A 15,844-nucleotide genomic window follows, 5' to 3' on the forward strand; every position below is an offset into this window, starting at 1 on the left:
ATTTGAAATGTAATTTATTCCTGTGATCAAAGCTACATTTTCAGCATCATTACTCCAGTCTTCAGTGTCACATGATCCTCCAGAAATCATCCTAATATGCTGATTTGTTGTTCAAGAAACAATTTTTATTGTTATTATTATCAATATTTACTATACCATTCAAAATTTTGGGAAATAAATGGGAAAAATTGAGAAAGACATTATAGAATTTAATACTTTTATTTAGCAAGGATGCTTTAAATTTATCAAAAGTGATGATAACGACATTTATCTATGCATCAAAGAAACCTAAAAAAAATCTACTCAGCTGTATACAACATAATAATAATAATAATAATAATAAATGTTTTTTAACATTAAATCAGAATATTAGAATGATTTCTGAAGGATCATGTGACTGCAGTAATGATGCTAAAAATTCAGCTTTAAAATCACAGGAATAAATTACATTTTAAAATACATTCAAATAGAAAAGAGTTATTTTAAATAGTAAAAATATTTATGTATTTCGGATCAAATAAATGCAGGCTTGGCGATCAGAAAAGCCTTCTTTAAAAACATTAAAAATCTTACTGTTCAAAAACTTTTGACTGGTAGTGTACACATGCAAGAAAGCAACACAACAGAAAATGATGCCCGAAGCACTTGTGCAAGAAACATTTCGCAACGATTGAAAGGAAGTTACAGAATGCCTTCTTGCGGTTTAAGGATGGACATGACGGCAACAGAAAAGCAGAAGCTTATGAGCATTTAAGGTAAAAAGGTTTAAATATACACAGCTAGCAAGAAACTTCTACTCCTTTGAACTCTCAGTTCATCAAAGACTTCTGTATCACGATTTCCAAAAATGAGTCACTGTTTCCACAAACATATTCAGATATATCATCACAGAAATAAATTTTAATTTTAAAATATATTACAATAGAAATCAGTTATTTTAAATTGTAATAATATTTTAGAAGATTACTGTTTTTACTGTGGTTTGGATCAAATAAATAAAGACTTGGTGAGCCTAAGAGACTTCGAAAACATTTAAATATCATCCCAACCTGAACAGTTTTTGTGGGAAGGGAAATATTTGGTGTTTTTGAATAAAACGGGGAATTATTAAAGCATAAACGTGTTAGTAGCTAGTTAGTACTTTCCACAGCTGTTCATTTTTGCGAACACTTCCTCATTTGCATAAAAGAGACAGTAAAAGAGGAAATACTGACCAAGGCCTCGAAATCCTGCGCTTGGCAGAGAAGCCAGTCCTCATTAAGAGTGTAAAGAGCTTTCTCTGTCACCGAATCCACCGGCCCTTTCGAGATTTGCTGAGTCAGAGCTGACACCAACAGGAAGAGAGGCTGTCCTACTGATTCCTATGGAGGAAACACACACATTTTTGAGTACACACTGATAGTTAAAGAGAATATGTGCTTTACAAATCCACAATAGATGGATGTACTGACCCTGAGAAAGCCATACAGGCAAATAGACATCCAGTTGGTCAGAAGCTTCTCCACTATGGATTCTGTGCGCCGCAGGAGAAGCTTGGGATTTGCATTGCTGGACTGGTCCATTAGACTCTGCAGAAGGTCCTCCATTACCTCTGTGAGATAAAGCAGGTCTCCATGGAGGGCCAAAGTCAACAGGGATGCCACTGTACATCTGAGAGAGAGAAAGGAACAGAAAGAGAGGAACAAAAATACAAGATATAAAGAACAGAAAAAAAGATGAGCATGTAAAGGGTCAGGCTGTTACGAATATGTCTCACACATTTACATTTAAAAAGCAGAAACCACTTTTTTAGTCTTTTATAGTTCTCTTTTCTTTGTCTGATTTATTTTGTTTTGCTATTATTAAATTGTTTTATATTCTCAAGCAATTGATCATCTAAAGCATTAAATATTTTTCTCATTTATGCCTTCTTTTATTAGATTTGTTTTTTGCTTCTTATTTTCTCGCCCCAGCAATGCTTGCTATTGTTGTTAAATCTAAATAATTGTGAGGTTTTATGCAATATTTGTCTTCATGAATAAGAGATAAGAGGCCATTTCAAGGTTTTTTGAGATATTCAAACAAAGCCTGGGCATTGAAATATACACAACTAAGATTATTCAATAAACCCTGCTCAATTTTTATCATCATAACTTCTGCTCCTCCCTGGCTTCCTCTCAGATTTATAGAGGACTTTTAGTTAAGAACGTTTTTGGTACTAGACATTTAGCATTGCTGATTTCAAGTATCAGACAATAATAAATCATCTTCTGGTTAAAACACTGGATGCATTATTTTTGCAAGGAAAGAGCTAAAATGAGATTTCTTAAGCACATTATCAAACACATATGTGTGTTTTAGTGTGTTGGTCATTTTAAGGGTATTCTAAAAAAGGAAGGAAGGATGTGCTAGTCTAAAAAAACCACAAAACATTGTCTGTTTACACATCTAAGCAACATGCATCAAGCCAAGGCCTCAAAATAACCAGACCAGCTTTATCAAGTCATCTTCAAACAGAGGTGAGAATAGAAGTGTCAAAGCATCGTCTTCGTCTTTTGAAAGTCGTTTGAATAGCGGTGTCTGCTAAATGCATAAATGTAAATGTCTTTGACTCACTTGTCTTTTATGCTGAAGTTTTTCTGTTCTTCTAATGCATGCACGAAACAACTGAGAAACTGCTTATCTCTGATCAGCGCCGCAAAAGCCTGACACTTCTCATCAACAGTTGTCTGCTCAGAGTCCTGACCATAAACAAATATGACAGAGATAAAGCATTTAGTTTTGTACAGTGTGACACATATTTCATATACTATTAAAGACACTGCAGCATCTGACCTGCCCAATGTCTCTGATCATGACTGCTGCGAGAGTACCAGCCTAGAGAAAATATAGAATATTTATTGAACACACATACAGTAATGCTAGAAAAATTAAAACAAAAAGGAATTTCAAATGGATTAAAATATTGAACCTCAGGAAAGAAGATTTTTGAGGCAAAGTGCTTATAATCCAGAAAAGGTATGGCTCCAACGTTATCGATTAAATCAGATTTTTCTGTTTGCAAGTCAACAAACTCTGTCAAAACAAATGCATAATGTAATCATACATGAAATACATGAAACATGGCAACATATGAGCATTTAAGAATGATACTACATGTTCATGTCTTTATCAACACATGTGAGTGGTGTTCGCCTGCAAAACCTGCTAGATTGCTAGATTGTTCTGAGTGGTGGTAACCTAGTTACTTACCACCTCAAATTAAAAAAAATTGACGTGTCTATGGGATTTTTTAATGGAGAGCTATTATGCACTTTTTTACAATACGTAATATAAGTCTCAGGTGTCCCCAGGATGCGTCTGTGAAGTTTTAGCTCAAATACTGAACAGATCATTTACTATATTATTTAAAAAAATGTCTATTTTGAGTGGAATAGGGTTTTCCAGAATAGGGTTGCACCTTTACAGCTCGTACCTCAGATATTCTGCCAAAAAACATGCTGAACGCGCTGAAATCATGCATTTCAAACCATATTAGCTTAAAGTTCTAATATAGGGTTTTCTGAGCGCACACATTCAAAGCACACTCACAGAAAACGGTTGTCACACGACATGTGAGTACTAAACTAAGTTCTCTTTCATGTCCTATTGTGCTTAAACTGTCAAATACACACAAGTTTATGTTAAAAACACACACATGGAGTTATAAAAATAGTCGGTTATGTTTGTTAAGGTAAATAGCTGGGAAAGAAATAGCATGTTAATATTAGATCTGTGCGGAAGCAGTGTAATATACAGTGAATATATCAATAATTCCACTGCTCTCTTGTCTCCTCTGAGGCTGGGACTCTAAATAGTGTTCTGTGCTCATCTGTGCAGCCAACAACAGAAGAGTTATCACGCTTTGCTTGAACTTATGCCATGGTGTTAGAACTGGTACACTGCTGTTGCTTGCGAAAACAAAATAGTGACTCCGATGGAGAAAACATGCAGATTAGGGGCAGTAACATTATAACAAGGTCACGGAGAGAGCAAAATCTGAGTGACTTATTTTTTCACAAGCTTGCAGAAGCTTACCAAAAAAAATTACTGGGTTGTTGTTTTGTATGTTTTCTGAGTTGGTAGGTAGATGCACTAGGGACCTGATTATAGCACATGAAAAGGTGAGATTTTCATGATATGTCACCTTTAACAGTTTAATGACTGCAATAGTTGCTTGAATTGAGGCGTCATATGTGTCCTTTCCACAAATATGTGTAAGGAGTTACGCACTAAAGTCTAATATTTAGGGTTAGTTATGTGTTCAAAACACTAAACTTCAGTATGAGCAATATTTCAAAGATGACCAACCTTGTCGTATGTCCCTCCTGATGTTACTTTCCAGCATTTCCAGTTGCTGGTTCATTCTCTCATTCATTTGTGTCTGGCTCTTACGGTGAAAAATGACTCCAACTAGACAGATGAGCAAACACATTCATTAGTACATACAGGAGCACTGTGAAAATTTGTGGTGCAAATCTGAAATCACTTACCAGCAGCACCCAGAATTATGAGCAGAATCAATGCGGCAAGGATGAGTAAATATATTATACCACTCTGAGACTCAAGGTTTTTAGAAAACTGTCCAACATTTATCTGAAAATTATAGTATAAGAAGGGAGATTTTGCATGTAAGATATAAAGGTCATTGATAATTTGCAATAATTATTTAAGAAAATCAGCATAAAGACATGAATACTGAATGTACACTCACAATAAGTGAGTCCACTGCAACGACTACTCCAGATTCTCCTTTAATCTTACAGATGATTGCATTGGTCTCAATCTTCTCCAAAACACAATGATGCTGCTGATCTCCCTGTAGACCTGTCACATTCACCTCGCTCATACTCAAATTCAACCTATCTGTGTTTTTCTGAGAGACAGTGTGAAGGATGTTTTTGAAATACAGTAATATTTACTGGCGTGCATGCCACAAATGCACTAACTGTAATGTTATACTAACTATATCACAAAACTCACCTTAATGTTCACCTGTAGATCATTGGCCACCTGTAAGGTGGTGAATCCAGTGAATTCTGGATCAGGCTGGTATTGGAAATAATTCTCACAGTCCACAGTGGAGTTTCCAACATTCAGTAACAAGCTAAACTGACTAATGCCATCATAGGGGTTGGAGTGAAACCACACATCCTGAGAAAGAGAGTTACTGAATATGACTCAAATACAAATGTAAAATGACATTTAAAGCTGCATGTAAGCTGTGAAACCATTAGTCGATATTAAAATTCTGACACAAACAAGCAGATTACTTGCATGTTAACTGACAATCAATATCAAAATGAAAATATTAAAATTCTGTAATATTTTGTTTTAAATTAAGAAATGAATGATATGTTAGGCATAATAACAGTTTAAATGTCAGTCAGTTGATTGATTTTTGAAGATTTGGAAGTTATAAATAGCTGACCTCTATGTATGAGATAAAGTGCTGAGCGCAACTTCAGAAGTAATAAACACGTCTTACCCCTGAGCTTGTGCTGTATTGTGTTTCCAGCACTTTTTTAGAAGGAACGAAAGTAACAGACTCCACTAATTCCATATTGCTGCCCTGAACATGAATCTTCCTTCCACCACTACATGAAGAGACATTTAAAACTAATTTAGCCAGTAATACATGATATAAAAATAAAAAAATATGTATTAATATTTGCATTCCTTCCACTTATTTTTGCATGTGGCTTTTGCATGCACACACAGACACACAATACTATAAATTTCTACAGCTAATGGAAGTGAAACCCACCAAAAATCCTAAGAAAATCCTGGTTGTCAGAAAGCAGGTTGTTCTTACTAAACCTCCAACAGTTTAAGCAAGACCTCTAGAACTATGACAAAATGTGGAGGAAATGACCCAATGATTCTCATTTCTGCTTTCATTTTTTTTTTTGCTGATGCTTTTTCATATGTTCTATAAGTATCTTTGCAGATCATTACTTTGCAAATCTTATTTTCCCACATTAACAGCATTTTTGCAAATGTCATGAATAAATTGTGACATACGATTCAATAATCAAAATGGTGTTGATGGTATGTGGTGTCTGACGGTTGGTCTGAAATGGTCTTACCTGTTCCAGGTGACTGTGGGTTGTATTCTAGTGCAGCTGGGCTGAGAACTGTAAGTGATGGTGCTGTTACCATGACAACGATCGTCAGGAGTAACAACACACACTTTCACTGTTCCTTTAGTTTCACTGGGAGGAATGTGGAACCTTAAAGTGTCACTGGAGCGATCAAACACTGGAGATCTGAGGGGAAACATTCATACAGATACACAGTATCAATTATCTGAATCTACACACATTTCTATATACGACTGAACAAACACAGAGTCTTACTCTTTAGGAATGCAGTCCATTTCTCCTCGAATACGGATTTTTGTAACAGATTCCAGGTTCCTTCCTGTTAATAAAACATTGTTTCTCCCATGGAAAGAAGCCTTGTTCGGTTTTAGAGAGAGCATATTTGGCTCCTACAATACACCATATAATTTAATTCAATAAATAACAATAATAATCATTATTAGTATTGTTGTTATTATTATCATAAATACACTTTGTTAAAATATATTGTAAATATGAATAAATAATATACTGTACATAATTTAAAATGAAGGACCTCAAATAGGGAAACAAAATCCTCTGCCTTTTGTGAAGTCATATTCATTTGAAATAGGAACATACTGAAAAAACAATATCCCTATTCTGTGAAGGCACATAATCATCATGAAACTTACTTTGTAGACCATCTCAGAGAACAGATCTTTACATGCATCCTAAAGAGCAGAGAAAGAGCAGTTAACGTACGTCCTGAGTTTGCTTCAGTCAAAACAATGATAGTTTAGCTATCAACAATGAATTAATATGATATTAAGTCATGTGCTTTCTCAATAAACATATACTGAACCACTCAAATAGAGGTTACACGTCATCTCTGACCTGTATATTTAACTGAGGTCCAGGCCCCTGTGTCCAGCCACAACTCTGGGAGGAAGAGGACCATTGACACCCAGATGAGATACACTGCACACACCTGTATTTAATTCATATTTTTAATATAAATAAAAAAGTTCAAGGAAGTCTTTCAAAACTATTTTTAAAATGACTGTGCATTTCTCACTGTGTATAAGAAGCATTTGGTGAATTATCTGTGATACTGGAGCAGTTTCTCAGCGTCAGCATGTCTGTGATCTTCTGATCCCCAACAGTAACAATAGCAGAGACTTTTGAACCTGAACAGATTACCACAAACGTTTATGATTATAAATAATCAGATTCTGACTAAATAAATCCACTGTATATTTATAAATATACAACTTCTTTGAAGGAGAACCAACCTCCAGTATATAGTCGCTGGTCAGAAAAACTACAAGAGCAGTTTGGGAAAACTGCAGGCGGATCAGACCCATCACACAGGTTTACACCATCTTTAGTGAAGACACATGAGAAGGCAGGATTTCCTGTGCTCTCCAGACTCAAAGAAAGATATAGAGTAATCTGTGTAGAAGAGAGAGAGCAATAGTTGTTAAGAGTTGTCTTAACGATAATCAAGGAAATACTTTTAGATATTGATGTCTACCTTTCTAGATGAATTCTCTGTCAACTGAAAAGAAAACAGCTGTTTCTGAAGAGAGTCTTTTGGGATGGACACCCATGAAGTATTTAAACATTCATCTTGAGTAGAACATCTAGATAAAAACAGCATCAACCAATATATCACTACAGAACGGTTTGCACACTGCTCATCATGTCCATATAGATGATAAGAAATTAACATGCTGTTCAACAATTAGGCATATTTGCTGTAGATGCAGCCTTGAGTGTGAAATATCTCATGTGATAAAGGCAGACTGACCTGTGTGAGTTCACACACCAGCCACAGAGAGGATCCAGAGCAGCTCTGCAGTCTTTCAGAGTTTTGTATTTAGCACACAAAACCACAGACACTCTTCTTAACTGCATAAAAAACATGAGCAGAAAAAAACAAGTATGATAATTTGATCTAACACATAAAGTATCTGAAATACTGCCTGATTTAGTAACATCTACATAGTTTAGTGGTTCTCTAACTCTGGGGCATGGAGATTTTTTTTTATTATTATTATTATTATAAACATTGTCTTGGATCAACAAAAGTATACGGCATTCATGTTTCTCCTGAAAAGCAGTATCATGTTTTATTTATTTAAGAACACTGTAGAAGTATTTTTGTAAAATTAAAATTTTATATTCAGAAACAAGTCATTAACTACACCAGTAGTATATATTATATATACTATATATTTTTTATTGTTAATTGCACATTTTTAAATCTCACCTGTTTCTTCATAGCGATGTAGATATGTTTGAAATCTACTGGATCAAAGTGCATTCTGGGAAGAACTGCTCGTTCATCATCAGATTTGTACAGCACTGTTGGACAGCCTGGTGTGAATTTCTCATCCAACACAAGCTAGAAAAACAAACAGAAAAACAAATTATTACTGTAGTAATTCAAATGCAGAATTAAACAACAGCTTAGAGTTATAAGTGTAGACTAATTGGAATGGGTGGGCAGGTATTTAGAAATGGAAACTCTCTATGTCTATGAGATAGAGCAGGGGAAGCAGACCTTTATGAGTTGGCCATCACTGGTTCCTATGAACAGCACAATCCAGGATTCACTCCTCATTGCTGCCACTGCTGACATTGAGCTGTACTTGAACACTACAGAGAGTGGCTGAAGTTCACTATCACTCTGAAATACAAACAACAAACTTAAACTTTATATAACTTTAGTGAAAAATACAATTACGTCATATCATATATTCTGTTACAAACTTATCCACATCTCAATAAGGTAAACTATTTATATAGCCTATATATTTACTATAATATATATATTTATAATACTGTTCCTATTTTTTTTAAAAAGCCCAAGAATGCAATTTCCAACCTCAGAACCACATGGATTTTCACCATTAGGGCAGAAATCCTTCACTCGGCCTTGAATGTTACTGATGTCGTACAGAGCCAAAGCACTGTTCTCTGGATCCTGCTGATTCTGCGCACTAAACACACCTGCCCAAATAACGACGTTCACTGAGGGAATAACGGTGGAGGCGACGAGCACTGGACGAACTTTATCACTGCAGCATTTTATTGTTGCAGCCCTTAGAGATTTGATGATTTGTGTCTTTTTTCCTTTAGAGTTGTTCATCCACAGGACTATACTCCTATTGTCAGTCTTTGCGTTGAGAAATAAGTAGGATCCTGAGGGCGAAACTCTCTGGAATCCGTCAACAAACTCCACATCTCTCACAGTGGTCTGAATGAAGGGGGATGAACTGTCCGCTATTTTTGAAAAAATCCCACCTAGTTGAGACTGTAAAGTGTTCCACAACGTAACAATAGAATACCTGTTATCAATTGCATCGTCAAATATTTTCCCAACAAAAAGGTACCTACTGCTACTTGTACCGGCTATGACAGCAAAAGCTTTCTCACTTTGTCGCGGTCCAACCGTTACATCTCTTTCGTAGTAAATTTTGTTTGTAATGTCATTTAAATCAAGAATTTCACAATATCGATCCAAAGTCCCACACGCTATCAGGGTACCATTCGCTTCAAATGGCACCAGAATGAAGACCCTGTTGTGGTGAGTGGCATTAGTGATGTATTTCCAGTTCTCCTCATGTAGATCGTGTCTCATCTGATGAAGTCGATCTTCAGTAAGAATAAATAACTTGCTGTTACCAACTACAAAGTCCTTAATGTCTCCATCGAAGTCATGCCAATCACCGCAACTGCAGTATTTCAAAAGTACAAGAATTCCAAGTAAGTATCCTCTCATCTTGCATATCTGATGTGCAGCTGAAGTTTAGAGATCTTGCCACAGCGATCTACTGCGCTCAGACGCGTCCACTCGTGAAGTGGATGGAAGTGAAAGCAGCGGCTGAGGATGCAGATGACTTCCGCGCAACACACCAACAAATCTGTAGCCCTGATTGCGACATTAAGATGTTTTGTAAGTTATGCCATTTACTGATGGAACACATTTCATGACCAAACACAGAAGAAAAACGAGTCAGGAACTAGTCTGTACTCTTGTGAATTAATTGCATTGACAGCAGACTTTTTATTTAATAGTTTTGTGAAGTTCTGCAGTTCTTAGCCTACTGCTGTACCCTAGTGGTACACAAACAGCTTCATATTTAGAATATATTAAAATAGAAAGTATTGCCATTTAGATATAATTTGCAATTTGAGCTTTGAAAGTTTGTATCTATATATTTCTATTTTCTATCTTAACTGGTATCATAAATTAATTATAGATAATCATTATTTGTTCATATGTAAGCCTATATCATTGCTGTTGACATTGGTGACAGTCTCTTGTCGCCATCTACAGGTGTAATAGTCATATAACCTACAGAAATAGATCACTAAAAATCCACATTAATACATTAAAGTTAACTTATTTATGAAAATTTATATTTATATTTATATCTGTTAGATGCTTTTATTCATAAAACAGCAGTTTTGGCAGTGTTAGATCTAAATATCTAAGTAAACGATTCACTTTAGACATTTTAAGATATTAAATATCTACAAATGGTAATGAATTTTGAAATTAAGTGTTGTGTGCTTTTAAGTACAGCAGAAAAGTGTTTAATGTTCACTTATATTGGATATTGAACCGAGTTTCTGTTGTTGAAGTGTTTGTGATTAGCATTGTTCTAAACACCCTCAGCAGAAAAGGTATGAAAACCGCCACTAGGGCTTTACCCTTTCAAAATGTACGCTTCTGGTCCTTATTTACCCCTTAAGGGGTAAATACCTTAAATGTATATATTAGTAGTTAAAGTATATATGTTGGTACAGGCACGTGCGGGGGGGCGGAGGGTGCTCGAAAGTGCCCTTCTGTCAGAGGGCACCTGCAGGTCCTAAAAACTCCTCAATTTAGTTGTATCAAATTTAAGGCCATAAAAAGTTTCAAATATGTTAAATAGTATAAGAAAATACTTAATTATAATTTAGGAGGTCGTACATTTGGGGACGGAAAGACGAGAATCGCGATAGGGCTGGATTAAACTTCAAAAGGCAATGATGTCATTGAATAAATATGCATGCTGTAGGTTTCAAAGTCAAAACGCGGCACTGATGTCTTTATATGAATGTATCTGAAGGGAACCGACTGTCCTCAGAAACATGTCGTTGTCATTTTCTTTTATTGCCTGATAAACAGCGTTAATGCTGATTTGTATACAGCCGTTACTAGGGAAACCTTAATATTTCAGCGCTCTTAAAGCGCCCCCTTGTGACAGAGAATTTTTCTTTTCCACATTTTTTCAGCTCTTTATGGTCAAATTATTGCAATAATCGACCTACGTTGTTTTGCAGCAAACACAGAGTTGTAAATGTGAAAGAAGTTAATGTGCCTTCTAAAAATCTAAACAAATAAGACAGTAATATTTATGTTTTAAATAAATATAATAAATGATAAACTCGATTTATCCCTTTTAATGGTATAAAGGCTGAAATTCCATTGTATAAGATATTTTGTTTTGTTTTGTGTGAAGCTGTATCTGAATTATAAACCATGCCATTTTATGCCTTAATATTCTACCATACATTGTCAAATCCTACTCATACTGTTCATTTTACTTCTGCGGCTCTTAAAAAGGGTCACAATTTGCCTTAAATTGAAATTTAAAATATTTTAAATAGTGAAATAAAATTCCTTCCTTAATATGTTCGTTTTATTTCTATAGTCTGCAGTAAAGCCTGTTGTCTACAATCTTAAAATACAATGCAAATTGTACAATACAATACAATACAATACAATGTGAAAAAAATATTACTGATTCTGTTGTTTGAGTCCTGAAACGCAATTTAAACTTCAAATAATGCATAATTTGTCTTATTAATGACTGTCACAGCACAGAGGGAGGCAGAGACGGAGGTGAATGTATAAGATAAAAGGTAAGTTTATTAACAGGTTTGGTAAGTATATTGAAGCAGGTATTGAGGTAAGAGTTCTTATCTGAGATGTCCAGCGTTCAGGTAAGTGATTCCAACTATGGAACCAGGAAACCATAGAGTCCACAGGAAGAGCATGCAGGGGTGTGATCGGTAGATCAGACAACGAGGAATGAATCTGTCCGGGTATATATAGGGGAGCTGATTGGATCCAGGTGAGTAATTAGTAATCAGGTGACAGTGAACGTGTGTGTGTGTCTTCAGGGGGCGTGGTTGGTGGATCTTGCTGTGGTAGAACTCTGACATTACCCCCTCCTCCAGGGGCGGCTCCCGACGCCCCTCTCCGACGTCGAGGACGACCTCGACCGCGAGGGGCAGGACGTTCTGGGTGGCTCTGGTGGAAGTCCGTCAGAAGTTGAGGATCGAGGATATCGTCTCTGGCCACCCATGATCTTTCCTCCGGTCCGTACCCCTCCCAGTCGATCAGATATTCCAGGCGATTGCCCCGACGTCGGGAATCCAGGATCTCACTCACGGTGTAGATGGAAGGTTGATCCAGGATCTCCGGAGGAGGGGTATCAGCTTCAGCTCCAGGATTATCTGTGGCAGAGGGAAAGTATGGTTTACATGAAAGGTGGGATGGATTCTGTACCTGGGTGGGAGCTGAAGCTGATATGTCACTTCGTTGATCTGCCTCAGGACCTCGAATGGACCGATGTAGCGGGGACTCAGCTTTTTGCACGGTAACCTCAGCCTGATGTCTCTCGTAGACAACCACACCTTGTCTCCAGGTTGGTATAATGGGGTGGGTCTTCTACGAACATCGGCGAATTCCTTGTGGCGTCGGATGGCTCGTTGTAGATGTTGATGAGCTGAGTCCCACACTCTCTCGCTCTCTTGGAACCAGTAGTCTACAGCTGGAACATTCGTGGGTTCCTCCGTCCAGGGAAACAGCGGCGACTGAAAACCGAGTATGCACTGGAAGGGAGTTAGTCCGGTGGTCTCTTGGCGTAGTGAGTTCTGTGCATACTCGGCCCACGGGAGGAACCTGCTCCAGCTGTTTTGGTCAGCGGAACAGTATGACCGGAGGTAACGTCCAAGCTCCTGGATCTTCCTCTCAGTCTGGCCGTTGGTCTGTGGGTGGTATCCTGATGAGAGATTAACAGAAACACCAAGTGACCTGAAGAATGATTTCCATACATGCGAGATGAATTGTGGACCCCGATCCGACACAATCTCCTCGGGGAGACCAAAGTGACGGAATACGTGCTGGAAGAGTAACTCGGCGGTGTTCATAGCCGTAGGTAGGCCTGCCAAGGGGAGAAATTTGCAGGCCTTGGAGAAACGGTCCACTACAACCAGCACGCAGGTGTTACCTTCAGATTCTGGGAGGTCCGTCACAAAGTCAACCCCGAGATGGGACCAGGGTCTCTGCGGGATGGGTAGTGGCACCAGCTTTCCTGTGGGCAGATGACAAGGAGTATTAGAGGTGGCACAGACTGAACAGCTTTGGACGTACCTGATGACATCCCGGGTCATACTGGACCACCAGTACCGAGATTGGATGAGCGAGAGGGTCCATCTGCTACCTGGGTGTCCAGAGCCCGGAGACTGGTGAACTGTGTCCAGAAGGTGTTGACGCTGGGAGCTGGGTACGTAGATTTTACCTTCTGGACATTCCGGCGGAGCAGGCTCTTGGAGAGTGGCTTCGTGGATCCAGGTGTCAATGTCCCACTGGATGGGGCTAACGATGAGATCTGAAGGAATGATGTTTTCAGGCTCAACCACGGCATCGTGGGAGAATTGTCTGGATAGAGCATCAGCAGGAATGTTCTTGGATCCGGGACGGTAGGTTATCTTGAACTGGAAACGTGTGAAGAATAATGCCCATCTGGCTTGGCGGGGGTTGAGTCGTTTGGCTTCTCGAAGGTATTGAAGGTTTTTATGGTCCGTGATGATGGTAAACGGATGGTTAGCCCCTTCCAGCCAATGACGCCACTCCTCCAAGGCGAGTTTGATGGCAAGTAACTCACGATTGCCTACATCGTAATTTTGCTCCGCTGGAGACAGTTTCTTGGAATAGTAGGCACAGGGATGGAGGAGAGTGGACTCACCAGCTGCTTGCGACAGCACTGCTCCGACGCCGATGGCGGATGCATCTACCTCAACTACGAACGGGAGATCGGGGTTAGGATGGTGTAGGAGAGGAGCAGTGCTGAAAATCTTCTTAAGTTGCTGGAATGCTTCGTGGGCAGAGGTGGTCCAGACCAGATGTTTGGGTCGACCACGTAGGAGGGAGGTCAGGGGTGCAGTGATGAGACTGTAATCCTTTATGAATCGGCGGTAGAAGTTGGAAAACCCCAGGAAGCGTTGAAGTTCCTTGACTGTACTGGGTTTGGGCCATTTCAGGATGGACTGCACCTTTTCCAGGTTCATTTGCACACCCTCGGGGCTGATGTTATAACCCAGGAACTGAATCTTAGTCTGGTGGAACTCACACTTCTCAAGCTTGAGGTACAGCTGATGTTGGCGCAAGACTTGAAGGACCTGACGGACGTGCTGGCGATGTTCGGCCTGGTTCCGGGAATAAATCAGAATGTCGTCAATATAGACGACCACAAACTTATGTAGAAATTCCCGGAACACCTCGTTCATAAACGTTTGGAAGACAGAGGGACTGATGGACAAACCGTAGGGCATAACCAGGTATTCGTAGTGGCCAGCAGGTGTTATGAATGCTGTTTTCCACTCGTCTCCCGCACGAATACGAACGAGGTTATAAGCACTCCGCAGGTCCAGCTTGGAGAAGATGTGAGCCCCACGGAGTTCCTCGAGGGTGGCAGGAACGAGTGGAAGAGGGTATGGTTGTTGGAGGATGTTGGCATTAAGTTGACGGTAATCAATGCAGGGACGGAGACCTCCATCCTTCTTACCCACGAAGAAGAAGCTTGAGGCAGCTGGTGAGGTGGATGATCGAATGAATCCTTGCTTCAAAGCTTCCTGGATGTACTCCTCCATCGCCTGGCGCTCCGGGTTGGACAAAGGGTAGACGCGTCCTTTAGGTAATTGAGCCCCAGGTAGCAGGTCGATGGAACAGTCCCATGGCCGGTGAGGAGGAAGTTGGGTGGCAGCTTGCTTGCTGAAGACGTCCTCGTAATCCTCATACTCCGCTGGGATCTCCACATTACTGTCCGTCTCAGGACTTTCAATCTTGGTTGATGCGACGGTCAGTGGAGCAGAAGCTGGAGAGGGTAACCGGGTAAAACAGTTCTTCAGGCAATGTTTACTCCACCCGATGATATCACATGGATCCCAGCGGAGTTCTGGATGACGATGGAGCCAAGGACGTCCCAGAATGATGTCAACCGTGGAGTTCTCCAGTACCAGAAACTTGATTTGTTCCTGATGAAATAAACCAACTTGCAGAGTGATGTATGGTGAAGAATACCGGATCCGCCCACGTCCGAGTGGTTTTCCTTGGATGGTCTTGACAGAAAGTGCAGGGCTATGGCGGTGACGTGGCAAGCGTAAGAGATCTATGCATTCTTGTGAGATGAAGTTTCCCGATGAGCCTGAGTCAAGGAGAGCAGAAACACAAAGATCTTGTTCAGCAGTACGCAGTGTCACAGGTATAAGAGTCAGGTGAGCAGTTTCAATGTCTGATTGAATAGTACTCACCACCGGACGTGGGGGTCTAACAGGACAGGTTCGTAGAAGATGACCAGGTTGTCCACAGTATAAGCAGAGTCTTTCCTTGATGCGGCGTTGACGTTCTGACCATGAGAGACGTGTTGAATCAATTTGCATGGGTTCTGGTACTGGAGAGCAAGCTGCCACCATAGCGG

General features: G+C 39.3%; 1 protein-coding gene across 1 annotated transcript in view; it reads right to left on the reverse strand.

Annotated features, from left to right (window-relative positions):
* The window catches only part of plxnc1 (plexin C1), a 28,519-nt gene extending 18,616 nt beyond the window's left edge, over nucleotides 1–9,903 (reverse strand). The window contains exons 1-21 of the mRNA XM_073837774.1: nucleotides 8,974–9,903; nucleotides 8,650–8,775; nucleotides 8,356–8,490; nucleotides 7,894–7,994; nucleotides 7,618–7,726; nucleotides 7,376–7,535; nucleotides 7,159–7,270; nucleotides 6,978–7,071; nucleotides 6,776–6,814; nucleotides 6,378–6,511; nucleotides 6,108–6,287; nucleotides 5,507–5,615; nucleotides 5,002–5,172; nucleotides 4,733–4,894; nucleotides 4,512–4,614; nucleotides 4,330–4,431; nucleotides 2,951–3,054; nucleotides 2,815–2,856; nucleotides 2,596–2,720; nucleotides 1,452–1,650; nucleotides 1,215–1,361 (exon numbers count right to left, since the gene is read on the reverse strand). Of these exons, the coding sequence (XP_073693875.1) occupies nucleotides 1,215–1,361; nucleotides 1,452–1,650; nucleotides 2,596–2,720; nucleotides 2,815–2,856; nucleotides 2,951–3,054; nucleotides 4,330–4,431; nucleotides 4,512–4,614; nucleotides 4,733–4,894; nucleotides 5,002–5,172; nucleotides 5,507–5,615; nucleotides 6,108–6,287; nucleotides 6,378–6,511; nucleotides 6,776–6,814; nucleotides 6,978–7,071; nucleotides 7,159–7,270; nucleotides 7,376–7,535; nucleotides 7,618–7,726; nucleotides 7,894–7,994; nucleotides 8,356–8,490; nucleotides 8,650–8,775; nucleotides 8,974–9,870 (3,351 nt within the window). The 5' untranslated portion in view covers nucleotides 9,871–9,903. The remainder of the gene's footprint in view (nucleotides 1–1,214; nucleotides 1,362–1,451; nucleotides 1,651–2,595; nucleotides 2,721–2,814; nucleotides 2,857–2,950; nucleotides 3,055–4,329; nucleotides 4,432–4,511; nucleotides 4,615–4,732; nucleotides 4,895–5,001; nucleotides 5,173–5,506; nucleotides 5,616–6,107; nucleotides 6,288–6,377; nucleotides 6,512–6,775; nucleotides 6,815–6,977; nucleotides 7,072–7,158; nucleotides 7,271–7,375; nucleotides 7,536–7,617; nucleotides 7,727–7,893; nucleotides 7,995–8,355; nucleotides 8,491–8,649; nucleotides 8,776–8,973) is intronic.
* Between the last annotated feature and the right edge of the window lie 5,941 nt (nucleotides 9,904–15,844).

Source organism: Garra rufa, chromosome 4 (genome assembly GCF_049309525.1).
Source record: "Garra rufa chromosome 4, GarRuf1.0, whole genome shotgun sequence".
Taxonomy (NCBI): Eukaryota; Metazoa; Chordata; class Actinopteri; order Cypriniformes; family Cyprinidae; genus Garra; species Garra rufa.